The following is a 12339-nucleotide window of genomic DNA, read 5'->3' as shown; positions in this document are numbered from 1 at the left end:
ATATTTGCAAAACATGAAACTGACAGGGATTAATTTCAAAAATATACAAACAGCTCAATATAAACAAACAAACAAACAACCCAATCAAAAATGGGCAGAAGATATAAATAGACATTTCTCCAAAGAAGACATACAGATGGCTAACAGGCACATAAAAAGTTGCTCAACATCACTAATAATTAGAGAAATGCAAATCAAAACTATAATGAGGTATCACCTCACATCAGTCAGAATGGCCATCATGAAAAAGTCTACAAATAATAAATGCTGGAGAGGTGTGGAAAAAAGGGAACCCTCCTACACTGTTGGTGGGAATGTAAATTGGTGCAGCCACTATGGAGAACAGTATGGAGGTTCCTTAAAATAACTTAAAATAGAGTTACCATATGATCCAGCAATCCCACTCCTGGGCATATATCCAGAAAAGACAAAAACTCAAATTTGAAAAGATACATGCACCCCATTGTTCATACGGCATTATTTACAATAGCCAAGACATGGAAGCAACCTAAGTGTCCATCAACAGCTGAATGGATAAAGAGGATGTGGTATATATATATATTACTCAGCCATAAAAAGGAATGAAATAATGCCATTGGCAGCAACATGAATGGACTAGAGATTATCATATAAAGTGAAGTAAGTCAGAGAAAGACAAATATCATATGACATCACTTATATGTGGAATCTAAAAAATGATACAAATGAACTTAATTACAAAACAGAAAGAGACTCACAGACATAGAAAACATAGAAAAAAAACTTATGGTTACCAAAGGGTAAAGGGGTGGGGAGGGATAAAACAGGAGTTTGGGATTAACAGATACACACTACTATATATATAAAAATAGATAAACAACAAGGACCAATGTATAGCACAGAAAACTATATCTTGCAATAACCTATAATGGAAAAAAATCTGAGAAAGAATATCTATCTACCTATATCTATATATATATCTGAATCACTTTGTTGTACACCTGAAACTAATACAACATTGTAAATCAACCATAGTTTAATAAAAGAAAAATTTATCAATGTCTAAAACTAAGTGTATCTATAGTTATCAGAGTAAATACAACTAGTCACAAGATTTTTTCCCCCAGAACGTTAAATAGGCTCCTAAACCAAAAGCTTTTCTTCCTTACTTATTATAAAATATCTACTCAAAACAGAACAATTTCTATAGAAACCATGGTAGTGGTTGTTCCGTATCTACTTTCAGGATTCTCTTAAACTCCGGATTACAGTTTTCAAAATAAAAATTGGAGAGTTTTGGTATAGATCTGTGGTTCTCAACTGGGGGTTGGAGAAGCAGCAATTTTCTCCGTAGGGAACACTTGTCAATGTCTAGAAATATTTGGTTTTCACACATGGGAGATGTTACTGGCATCTAGTAGGTAGAGGCCAGGGATACTGGTAAACATCCTACAAAGCACAGGAAGCCCCTACAACAAAGAATTACTGGCTCAAAATGTCAACAGTGCTAGATTGAGAAACGCTCATAGAGATAAATACCTTATTTCCTAATTCTTCCTCTTCTCCCCATGGAAAATTAACTTATACAAACAACATACAAACCCAAAATATATCAAAATTACTCACTGATTATAGGTTTAGCACCATCAATGCACCCTCCTCAAGAAATTTTCAATAAATAAAACAATCAACACAATACATGAGTCCAATTAGACTCGCAGTAAGTTTGCTAAATGACTGAAGAAAATTACTTATATTTATATATAAATATATTAATTGGAAGCTATAAACATACAAGAGAGATCATATATGATCTCCTAATTGGTTGAGTTGGATTCAGTTATTGAGCATAGTCATAATTTAATCACATGCTGAGGAATGCAAAGCAAAGAGATGGAAAGAGCATAGTTCACAAAAGTCTTTACTGAGCTGCAGAACTTCTGGACACCAGATTTCTTATCACAGAGGATGATAAATGTCTTCATTAATTAAATAATTTTGAGTTGAGTCTTCTATTACTTGAAACTGAACCAACCCAACTCATTCAATGACAGATACTTATCAAGTGCCTACTGTGGGCCAGACACGGTAATGATACAATTACTGACATAATTCATAAAACACCAATTACATGAGTACTTTGTGATACTTTGTTAGTCAAAACATGACTATGGTTTATCATAATTCATGAAGTACTATAATATTGTGGCTTGCAGGCACCCTCATAATCATTTACATTTGCAAGCTATAACTGGAAATAAAATCCACATTTTAAAAAATGTAATCTGTAATCTAACAACTGTATCCAGTTCATAGGATGGATTGGAAGAAGTAGAAAGGAAGATTAATGGATTTTTTTCAATCGCTTCTCCCAGTGAAGAGCTGTTAGGCTATATTAACAAGAACTCCCCAGTACAGACAAGTTCTCCTTGGTTACAAACCAGAAACTGTAAAAATCAAGAAGTCTACAAGTATTTCTCCTGTATCCCTAAGTAACCATTTACTCTGATTAAAAATGTATATAGCAGTCAGGAATTCTGAGCCTTGCCTCTTGTTAGCTGTGCAACCTTAAACTCAATTTTCTTTCTTTCTTTTTCTCTTTTTTTTCCTCTCTCTTTTTTTTAATTGAGATATAATTGACACATAACATTACACTAGTTTCAGATGTACAACATAGTGATTCAATATTTTTATATATTGTGATATAGTCACGGGCAATAAAACTAGTTAACATCCATCCATACATAGTTACAAAATTATTTTTCTTGTGATGAGAACTTTTAAGATCTACTGTCTTAGCAACTTCCAAATATGCAATACAGTATTATTAACTACAGTCATCATACTGCATATGTAATTTTCTCATTATAAAACTAATAATATAAATTAACTCACAGTGCTGTTCCAAAGATTAAATAAGATAATGTGGAGGCAACCTATAAATTTTCAAGGTCAAAACAAATGTGAGGTCAGACTTTAATATTTTCACTTAAATCCTACAAATCCATACTCAAATTTGAATATAATACTTACCCGAGTCTGTATCAAAAAATAAAAATAATCTTTTATGCCCATAATATGCAATCAACAGTTTTATTATTTTTTTTGAATTTTATTTATTTTTTTATACAGCAGGTTCTTATTAGTCATCCATTTTATACACATCAGTGTATACATGTCATTCCCAATCTCCCAATTCATCACACCATCACCACCACCCGCCACTGCTTTCCCCGCCTTGGTGTCCATACATTTGTTCTCTACATCTGTGTCTCAATTTCTGCCCTGCAAACGGGTTCATCTGTACCATTTTTCTAGGTTCCACATGTATGCGTTAATATGCGATATTTGTTTTTCTCTTTCTGACTTACTTCGCTATGAGTCTCTGTGACAGATTCATCCACATCTCTACAAATGACCCAATTTCGTTCCTTTTTATGGCTGAGTAATATTCCATTGTATATATGTACCACATCTTCTTTACCCATTCGTCTGTTGATGGGCATTTAGGTTGCTTCCATGACCTGGCTATTGTAAATAGTGCATGCAATCAACAGTTTTTGAGCACATGATCAGATTTACTTTTTCGAAGGATCACTTAAACTCCATAACGAAGAACTGATTGGAAGTAACAAGGTGGAGAGAGAGAGAGCAACTGTTGTCCTAAGAGTCAAGACATGACTATGGCTTATTTTGTGAGGCACAGATTCAAGAATTCTCTAGGAAGCAGGATCTATAAGGCTCAGAGATCTATTAGATATGAGGGAAGGGGGACATGAAAGAGGTCTTTATTACTTGTGCTTTCAAATTTTAAAATTACCCATCTTATTTCTTTTTCCTATTTCCTATTAAGTCTTTCAGTGATGTTGGATTTTAACTTTAAGCTTTCCTTTATTTTCCTAATTATATTCTTGTTGGATAAATGAAATTATTATAATACTACATATATTGAATAGAAATTTCCTATAATTTCTCTACACCTTAAATTTTGTATTCTATTGTGCCTAGAATTGCAAATTTCCAGATAATTTCCATATCCATTATTTCCACTTCCTTGTAATTTATTAATAATCACTGTTGAACTATGCATTTATAGTTACAGCTTACCACGTGCTTAAAAGATCTTCCTGCTTGCAATAATGTTTGACGTCCTTCTTAAATGTTTATGTATCATTCCCATAAGTATTTTGAAGAGGTTTTATTATCTCAATATGTGTGTTCATAATACCCTCCTGAATTTTCTCCACTATTGAAAAAAAGAAATTTACATGTATCTCAAATAGGAAATGAAGTTTCTATTCGGATGCCATGAGTCTGCTATTTGTCATTATGTTTTTTATTTCTGGCTGTACAATGTATGGGTATCATGACATATTTTGACTAATTATATTTCTGCCCAAGTATTAATACACACAGGAATTTATATTTGCATTTTAATATCATGTATATCTGGTTCTTCTTCTAGAATTTTGTTTCGTGTTTAATTTTGTAAATACTATCATTAATAACTTTTTATTTAAATCTCCTTTGTGAGCTCTCTATTTTAGCCTCTTGGGTTTTTTTAAACAAACATTTTAGTTTTGTAAGATATTTCTTTAAACCTCTTACTATATACCTACGTTTGTAACTTCTAAAAAATTATTAAAACTCTTGTTAAAGGAGGAAGGGGATAAAAGATAACTGATGAAGCATGGACATTTAGGAGACAGGGCTGAGGTAAAATTTCACAAGAGTTAATAGTCACATAAAGTATAAAAATTTTGATTTTCTTATCTACTTCTCTTTCTGCTCCCCACTTTGTTTTTCAGACCTAAAATTCTACTCCTTCCTCATTCTTCAGAGGAACTAACAAAATTTTCAAAGATAACAAGCTTCCCTTTCCTTCTCTTCTTTTTTAACCTACTCTTTAAACTTATAATTTTTTAAAATTTTCATGCATTTTTAAATGTTTACCTAACTATCCTACAAAGACCTGAAATCCAAGATTAAGTCTGTGTAACTGTAAATGTTTTGTTTTCATAAAAACTAAAAACTCCCCCCAGACACAGAAAGACAAATACTGTATGTTCCCACTTATATGTGGAATCTAAAAAAGTTCAACTCATAGAAACAGAGAGTAGGATGGTGGTTGCCACAGGCTGGAGGTGATGGGGGAAATGGGAAGATGTTGGTCAAAAAGATACAAATTTTCAATTATAAGATGAATAAGTTCTGGGGATCCAATGCACAGCATGGTGATTTTAGTTAATAATACTGTATTGTATACTAGAAATTTGTACATCTCATGTTCTCACCACATACACTCACACAAAAAGGTAACTATGTGATGTGGCAGATATGTTACTTAACTTGATTGTGGTAATCATTTCACAATGTATACATATATTAAGTCAGCACATTGTACACCTTTAAAAAAATCATGTTGTATAATCTAAATATATACAATTTTTGTCAATCATACCTCAGTAAAGCTGGGAAAAAAAATACTAAGAATTTCCCTTTAACTGTGAACACCATTTTAGTTGAGAGCCATATCTGAGGCTGTGCTCCCACTTGCTCATTTTTATTCATTTGCTTTTTAATTTTGGAAATGTCTTTTTTTTAAAATATTGATATGACCATTACAAGATCTAGAAATATTATCACTCGTTTAAATCATATAATCAGAGAATTAAGATGAGGTTCTCTGAATTAAATTTTTAAAACCTTGACTTTATTCATTTAGGAGCTTTATTTAAATTAGTTTTCTCAGGCTTCTTGTTAGCCTTTGCAATAATAATTCTATTTCTCACCTATTCAATTAAAAGAATTGCTCTAGTTATTTTTTCTTATTATTTTCCTATTCTTTTTTCTTTCTTATTGTATTCTCATAAATAGGGAAATAATTTTTTAATGTTGTAATTAAGTTTCATCATCACCTAACTTAAGAACCTTATTTCTTCTTTCATTGTTATATTATATCCAGATGTTTTCTGTTTCTTCCATTCACCTGGTCATGGATTATAATTTACCATTTATTCTTTCTAATGTTTTTGTACTTTCACTCTTCTGTAAAATTTGAGCTTTTGATTCTTCAAAACTTCTTTCCAGAAACAAGTCTGACTTTTCAGTGTCTACTGTGTTTCTCGGCTCTGTTGACAGTTATTTGAGGCTTCTCTGACTGAACTACCTGTCTGATTCAATTTCCTTCCTGCCTGCCATAGCAATTATTAATAATGGTCTTTACAGATGTCTTCTTTTCTCTTTTTCTTTTTTGTCAGCTCGGTTTTTTTTTGTTTTGGAGAGGCAGTTGTTTTTGTTTTGGTCTGGGTGGTTTTATTCCTTAAATCTTCCCCTGGTAATTTTCTGTTTGTTTAGTTATCTATTTGGAGAACTCTCACTGTACCCTACTACTGGTTATTTTGTATTCTCTTTCACATCTTGCTTTTGACTCAAAGTGCTGTTTTCTGATACCTTGAACTTCATTACTCAAATCTAAGAGTTACTAGTGACATTGATAATACCATCACTGAAAGCTGGCTGGAAGGCTTTGTGGAGAAAGTAGAATTTTGAATAGACATTAAAAAGTGGTAGAATTCCCTGGCGGTCCAGTGGTTAGGACTCAGTGCTTTCACTGCTGGGGCCCCGGGTTCAGTCCCTGCTGGGGGAACTAAGATCCTACAAGCCAGACCACGTAGCCAAAAAAAAAAAAAAAAAAAAAAAAAGTGATTTGAATAGAAAAAGAAGGGAAGAGAAAGTATTCCAAAAAGGCGAGGGAGGATATGAGAAGATTCAGGATATGAAGGAGGTATGAGTGGAAATGGGAAAGAACTGCTCAGGAAATAAAGATAATAGTCAACTGAAACCATGTGGTTATATGCAATGAAAAATAAAGTTGGAAAGCTAGGAAGCTAAGCTGCCTGAGGATTCAAATACCAGATGAATAAATGTGAGGGTAAAGAGATCAAAGATGAGAAAATGCAAGACCAGGTAAAAGGCAATTACAATCACGTCGGTGACAGTCAAGGCAGTCTGGGGAAGAAACTGGTAAATTTGGTTTTTATCAGTTTAGTTGCAGCTGACAGTAGAAGATTTGAGTAGAAAAGTCCACTAGGCAATTAGATATGTAAATTAGAGCTCAAAAGAGAAGAAATGGCTGGAATTCTATATTTGACAGTCACTTGGTTGGAAGTAACAATTGAAGAGTAAAGACAATAGAGAACTAAAGGCAATCTTAGGGAATACCCATATTTAGAGGATGAAAGAAAGAAGTGAAAACAGCCAAGGAGACCAAAAAAGACCAAAGTATTATTTGCTGAGATAAATATCTCTGTTAAAGACATAAAGATTAAAAAAAAAAAAGATACAGAGATTTATTGGGGGAGGAAGGATTTTTATCTCCTCTCTCCATTTCCTGACACACAGCTCAAGATGGTATCATTTATATCAACTCCCAGCATCCATTACCACTATTTAATACCAGTCTTCAATGTTATGGAAAAATACACTGCAGTTTATTTTATTTTATTTTTATTTATTTATTTTTGGCCACACCGTGCGGCATGTGAGATCTTAGTTCCTTGACCAGGGATTGAACCCATGACCCCTTCAGTGGAGGCACGGAGTCTTAACCACTGGACCACCAGGGAAGTCCCTGCAGTTTATTTTTAAATTAACAAAATTTCTCCTACAGAATAAAATTCAAGAATTATGATTACCTTCCAAACAAAGCTGAATGAAATTTCTGCAAGCTTTAGGAGCTTCTTTTGACCACAACTCTATGTCAATATCTCCAGCTGTAGTTTTCAATAAAACCTGTAGAAAGCATACAAAATCACTATGTTAATTATCATTTTGCTTAATGATGAGTTGATTGGCTGCTCAACTTAAAGTATTCACTACTGAATTTTCAATTTTAAAATAAAAATTAGAAACTTTGCTTGGTTTTGGTTATACTCAAAAAATTTCAAATATTCAGTACAAGTCACTGTACATTTATACCTTTCAAATACCATTTTCAGAAATAATTTCGGCTTTAAGAAAAAATAGCATATATGTTTTTGAATCACAGAAAAAAAACCTCATTCATTTAAAAATCAGTAATATAAACTTGTTTTAACTTAAAAAGTGTTCTACAGCATTTCTTCCAATAAAATTGGTGTAGCAAATTACGAAATTAAAGAACAATCCCATGAAATTACAGCACTGTAGGACAATTTCACAATTACCTTTTAACATATAAACACTCTACTTTTTCATTCAAAATCACGCCATTCCTAATTTACAAAGGAACATTCTTAATCTAATTCTGGGTTGTATATTACTAAAATGGTGTGTCTTAAAATTACTGTCTACGGTAAATGGAATCCTTTGATAGCCTTCTTTCCATAGCTCATGAAGGCAGTTACTCCTTGGTGCAACCAGCCATCTTGCAACAACCAAAATCCCTACTGAGCCCACAGGAGGAGACAGCTTATAACAGTCTTATTAATAAACACAAATAACCAAAAAGAACGGAAAGCTCTAAATTTGAACACTGTGGCACAGCTGGAATCCAACTTCTCTAGTATCACTCCCCCCACGCACCCACCCCACAGTGTGCCAAAGTAGATCAGTGTCAATCTGTGATCAATGGTCAATGATATATGACCATCACCATCACTTTTGCTATAATTGCCTTTCAGTTTCTGTTTCAGAAGCTCAAATTAATTGCCATAATTTATGTAACATTGATGAATTTATTGTATCTTTTTGGGTTTTTACTGGCTACATAGTTCTCTTACAATTATGCTCCATGGGGGTGGAAGAGGTGAAAATATCTATACTGTGGTAGCTTTTAAAATGGTTCTTAACCCTTAAAGAAATATAAAAGAACTAAAAATGCAAATGTGCATGATTTTCTCAATCCATTACACTTTCTCTACAAAAAGAAGGGAACATTTGTTGAGTGCCTTCCAGGTGTTAGCTTCTGTGTCACTTTACATATCCTATCTCATTTAATCCTCACCTACAAGATAGGGATCATTACTCTTATTATACTTATGAAGAAACAGAGACTCAGATAAAGTAAATTTACCCAGGGTCTCACAGTGAACAATTTAAGCCAAAGGCTGTCTGCTGCAAAGCCCATGCCTTTTCTATCTCACTGTACTGCCTCCAAAAAGTTCACCATAAATTCCATACTATACTGGAAAAATAGTCCATCAAGCTCTAGGGCCCTGCCACATGTCGCAAAATAAACCCCCAAGTTACCTGGTCACAACTGATTTGAGTAGAGAAAAGTGCCTAAGTCAAAAGCATTCATATATTGGTTGGACATGAGCAAGGCATTCTAACTTGGCTTGGCATGAAACAATGCCCAAAAGAGATTCTCCATATTGAATGGTGACACACCAATCCAAGTGGATTCTCATTCTCCTGGAAAATATACATGTGGGATGCAAAATGAGAGGCTGAGTAACTCCCTCTACCTCAGATTGTATTATCTAAAACAACACTGTGTAACACGTTTTGATTTTCCACGAGGCCAGATATACATCCCAATCTTAGAAGTACAGTATACATAACAAATGTCCTTCCTACCTCATTATCCCCTTGTATACTTGAAATAAAGTTCTACTGTTAAAGAGAACCTAGACATGTTTCCATATTTCCTATCCCCTGGCAACCACTAATCTACTCTCTGTCTCTATGGATTTGCCTATTGAACATTTCATATTCAGGCATACTGCTGAGATATTGCAGGTTTGGTTCCAGACCATTACAGTGAAATGAATATTGCAATAAAGTGAGTCACATAAAGTTTTTGGTTTCTCAATGCATACAGAAGTTTTATTTACTCTATATTGTAGTCTATTAAGTATGCAACGGCATTATGTCTTAGAAAACAATGTGCAAACCTTAATTTTAAAATACTTTATTACTAAAAACTGCCAATCCTCATGTGAGCCTTTAGCAAGTCATAATCTTTTCCCTGGTGGAGGTTTTAAAATATTGCAAGAATTACCAAAATGTGACACAGAGACACAAAGTGAACAAATGCTATTGGAAAAATGATGCCAAGAGACTTACTCTTGTATGTATAAGTGAATCACTTTGCTGTATACCTGAAACTAACACAACGTTGTAAATCAACAATACTTCAGTTAAAAAAAACAACTGAACAACCAATGGATCACTGAAGAAATCAAAGGAGAAATAAAAAAATACTTAGGTACAGAAATAGCACACACCAAACCTTATGGGATGCAACAAAAGTGGAAGCAACCTAAATATCCATCGACAGAGGAATGGATAAAGAAGATTTGGTACATATATACAATGGAATATTACTCAACCATAAAAAGGAACGAAATAGTGCCATTTGCAGAGACATGGGTGGACCTAGAGATTGTCATACAGAGTGAAGAAAGTCAGAAAGAGAAAAACAAGTATTGTATAATATTGCTTACATGTGGAATCTAGAAAAATGGTAGAGGTGAATGTATTTGCAAAGCAGAAATACAGTCACAGATGTAAAGAACAAACTTATGGTCACCAAGGCGGGGAGGAGTGGGTGGGATGAATTGGGAGACTGGGATTGACATATATATGCTACTATGTATAAAACAGATAACTAATGAGAACCTACTGTATAGCACAGGGAACTCTACTCAATGCTCTGTGGTGACCTAAATGGGACGGAAATCTAAAAAAGAGTGGATATATGTATATGTATAACTGATTCAGTTTGCTGCACAGCAGAAACTAACACAACATTGTAAAGCAACTACACTCCAATAAAAATTAATTAAGAAAACAAAGAAATACCACACACCAAACCTTATGGGATGCAACAAAACTGTTTCTAAGAGAGAAGGTCATAGCAATACAGGCCAATCTCAAGAAACAAGAAAATCTAAAACAATCTAACTTTACACCTAAATGAACTAGAAAAAGAAGAACAAATGAAGCCCAAAGTTAGTAGAAGGAAGGAAATAATAAACATCAAAGTGTAATAAATGAAATAGAGACTAAAAAACAATAGAAAAGATCAATAAAACTAAGAGCTAGTTCTTTGAAAAGATAAACAAAACTGACAAACCTTTAGCCACACTCACGAAGAAAAAAAAAAGAGAGGACTCCAATAAATAAAATCAGAAATGCACGAGAAGTTACAACTGATACCACTCAAACACAAAGGAGCAAAGAGACACTCTGAACAATTATATGCCAAAAAATTGGACCACCTAGAAAAAACAGATAAATTCCTAGAAACATACAATCTCCCAAGACTGAACCATGACAAAATAGAAAATAGAAAATCTGAAGAGACCAATTACTAGTAAGGAGATTGAACCAGTAATCAAAAACTCCCAACAAACAAAAGCACAGGACTAGATGGCTGATGAATTCTACCAAACATTCAAGAAAGATTTAATACCTATCCGTCTCAAACTCATTTTACAAAGCCAGCATTACCCTGATAACAAAACCAAAGACACCACAAAAAAAGAAAATTACAGGCCAATATCCCTGACAAACATATATGCAAAAATTCTCAACAAAATATTAGCAAATCAAATGCAACAATACATTAAAAGGATCACACAGGATGATCAAGTGGGATTTATCCCAACGATGCAACAGTGGCTCAATATCCACAAATCAACCAATGTATTACACCACATTAACAAAATGAAAGATAAAAATCATATGGTCATCTCAATAGATGCAGAAAAAGCTTTGGAAAAAATTCAACATCCATTTATGATAAAAAGTCTCAACAAAGTGGGTATAGAAGGAATGTACTCCAATGTGATTAATGTGATATATGACAAACCCACAGCTAGTATCATACTCAATGGTGAAAAGCTAAAAGCTTTTCCTCTAAGATCAGGGACGAGACAAGGGTGCCCACTCTACCCACTTTCATTCAACACAGTACCAGTAGTCCTAGCCACAGCCATTAGGCAGGACAAAGAAATAAAAGGCATCAAAATTGGAAAGGAAGAAGTAAACTGTCACTATTTGCAGTTGACATGATACTATATAGAAAACTCTAAAGACTCCAGCAAAAAACTGTTAGAACTAATAAATGAATTCAGTAAAATTGCAGGACACAAAATTAATATACAAAAATCTACTGCATTTCTATACAGTAATAATAAACTATCAGAATGAGAAATCAAGAAAAGAATCCCATTTACAACTGCACCAAAAAAAAAAAAACCCAAAAACAAAAAACCTAGGAATAAATTTAACCAAGGAGGCAAACGATCTTTAAAATATAAGACATAGATGAAAATATAAGACATAGATGAAAAAACTGAAAAAGACACAAAATAAGTGGAAAGATATTTTGTGCTCATGGATTGAAAGAATATTGTTAAAATGCCCATA

General features: G+C 33.4%; 1 protein-coding gene across 3 annotated transcripts in view; it reads right to left on the bottom strand.

The window, feature by feature from the left end:
* The window catches only part of CWC27 (CWC27 spliceosome associated cyclophilin), a 248828-nt gene that overhangs the window by 230228 nt on the left and 6261 nt on the right, over positions 1-12339 (bottom strand). For all 3 annotated transcript variants that reach the window (XM_057540311.1, XM_057540313.1, XM_057540312.1), the window contains one exon: positions 7677-7773. In XM_057540311.1, the coding sequence (XP_057396294.1) occupies positions 7677-7773 (97 nt within the window). The remainder of the gene's footprint in view (positions 1-7676; positions 7774-12339) is intronic.

This window comes from Balaenoptera acutorostrata, chromosome 2, assembly GCF_949987535.1.
Source record: "Balaenoptera acutorostrata chromosome 2, mBalAcu1.1, whole genome shotgun sequence".
In the NCBI taxonomy this organism is placed as follows: domain Eukaryota; kingdom Metazoa; phylum Chordata; class Mammalia; order Artiodactyla; family Balaenopteridae; genus Balaenoptera; species Balaenoptera acutorostrata.
Note: the sequence above shows the minus strand (reverse complement) of the source record. Positions and strands in the feature narration are given on the sequence as shown.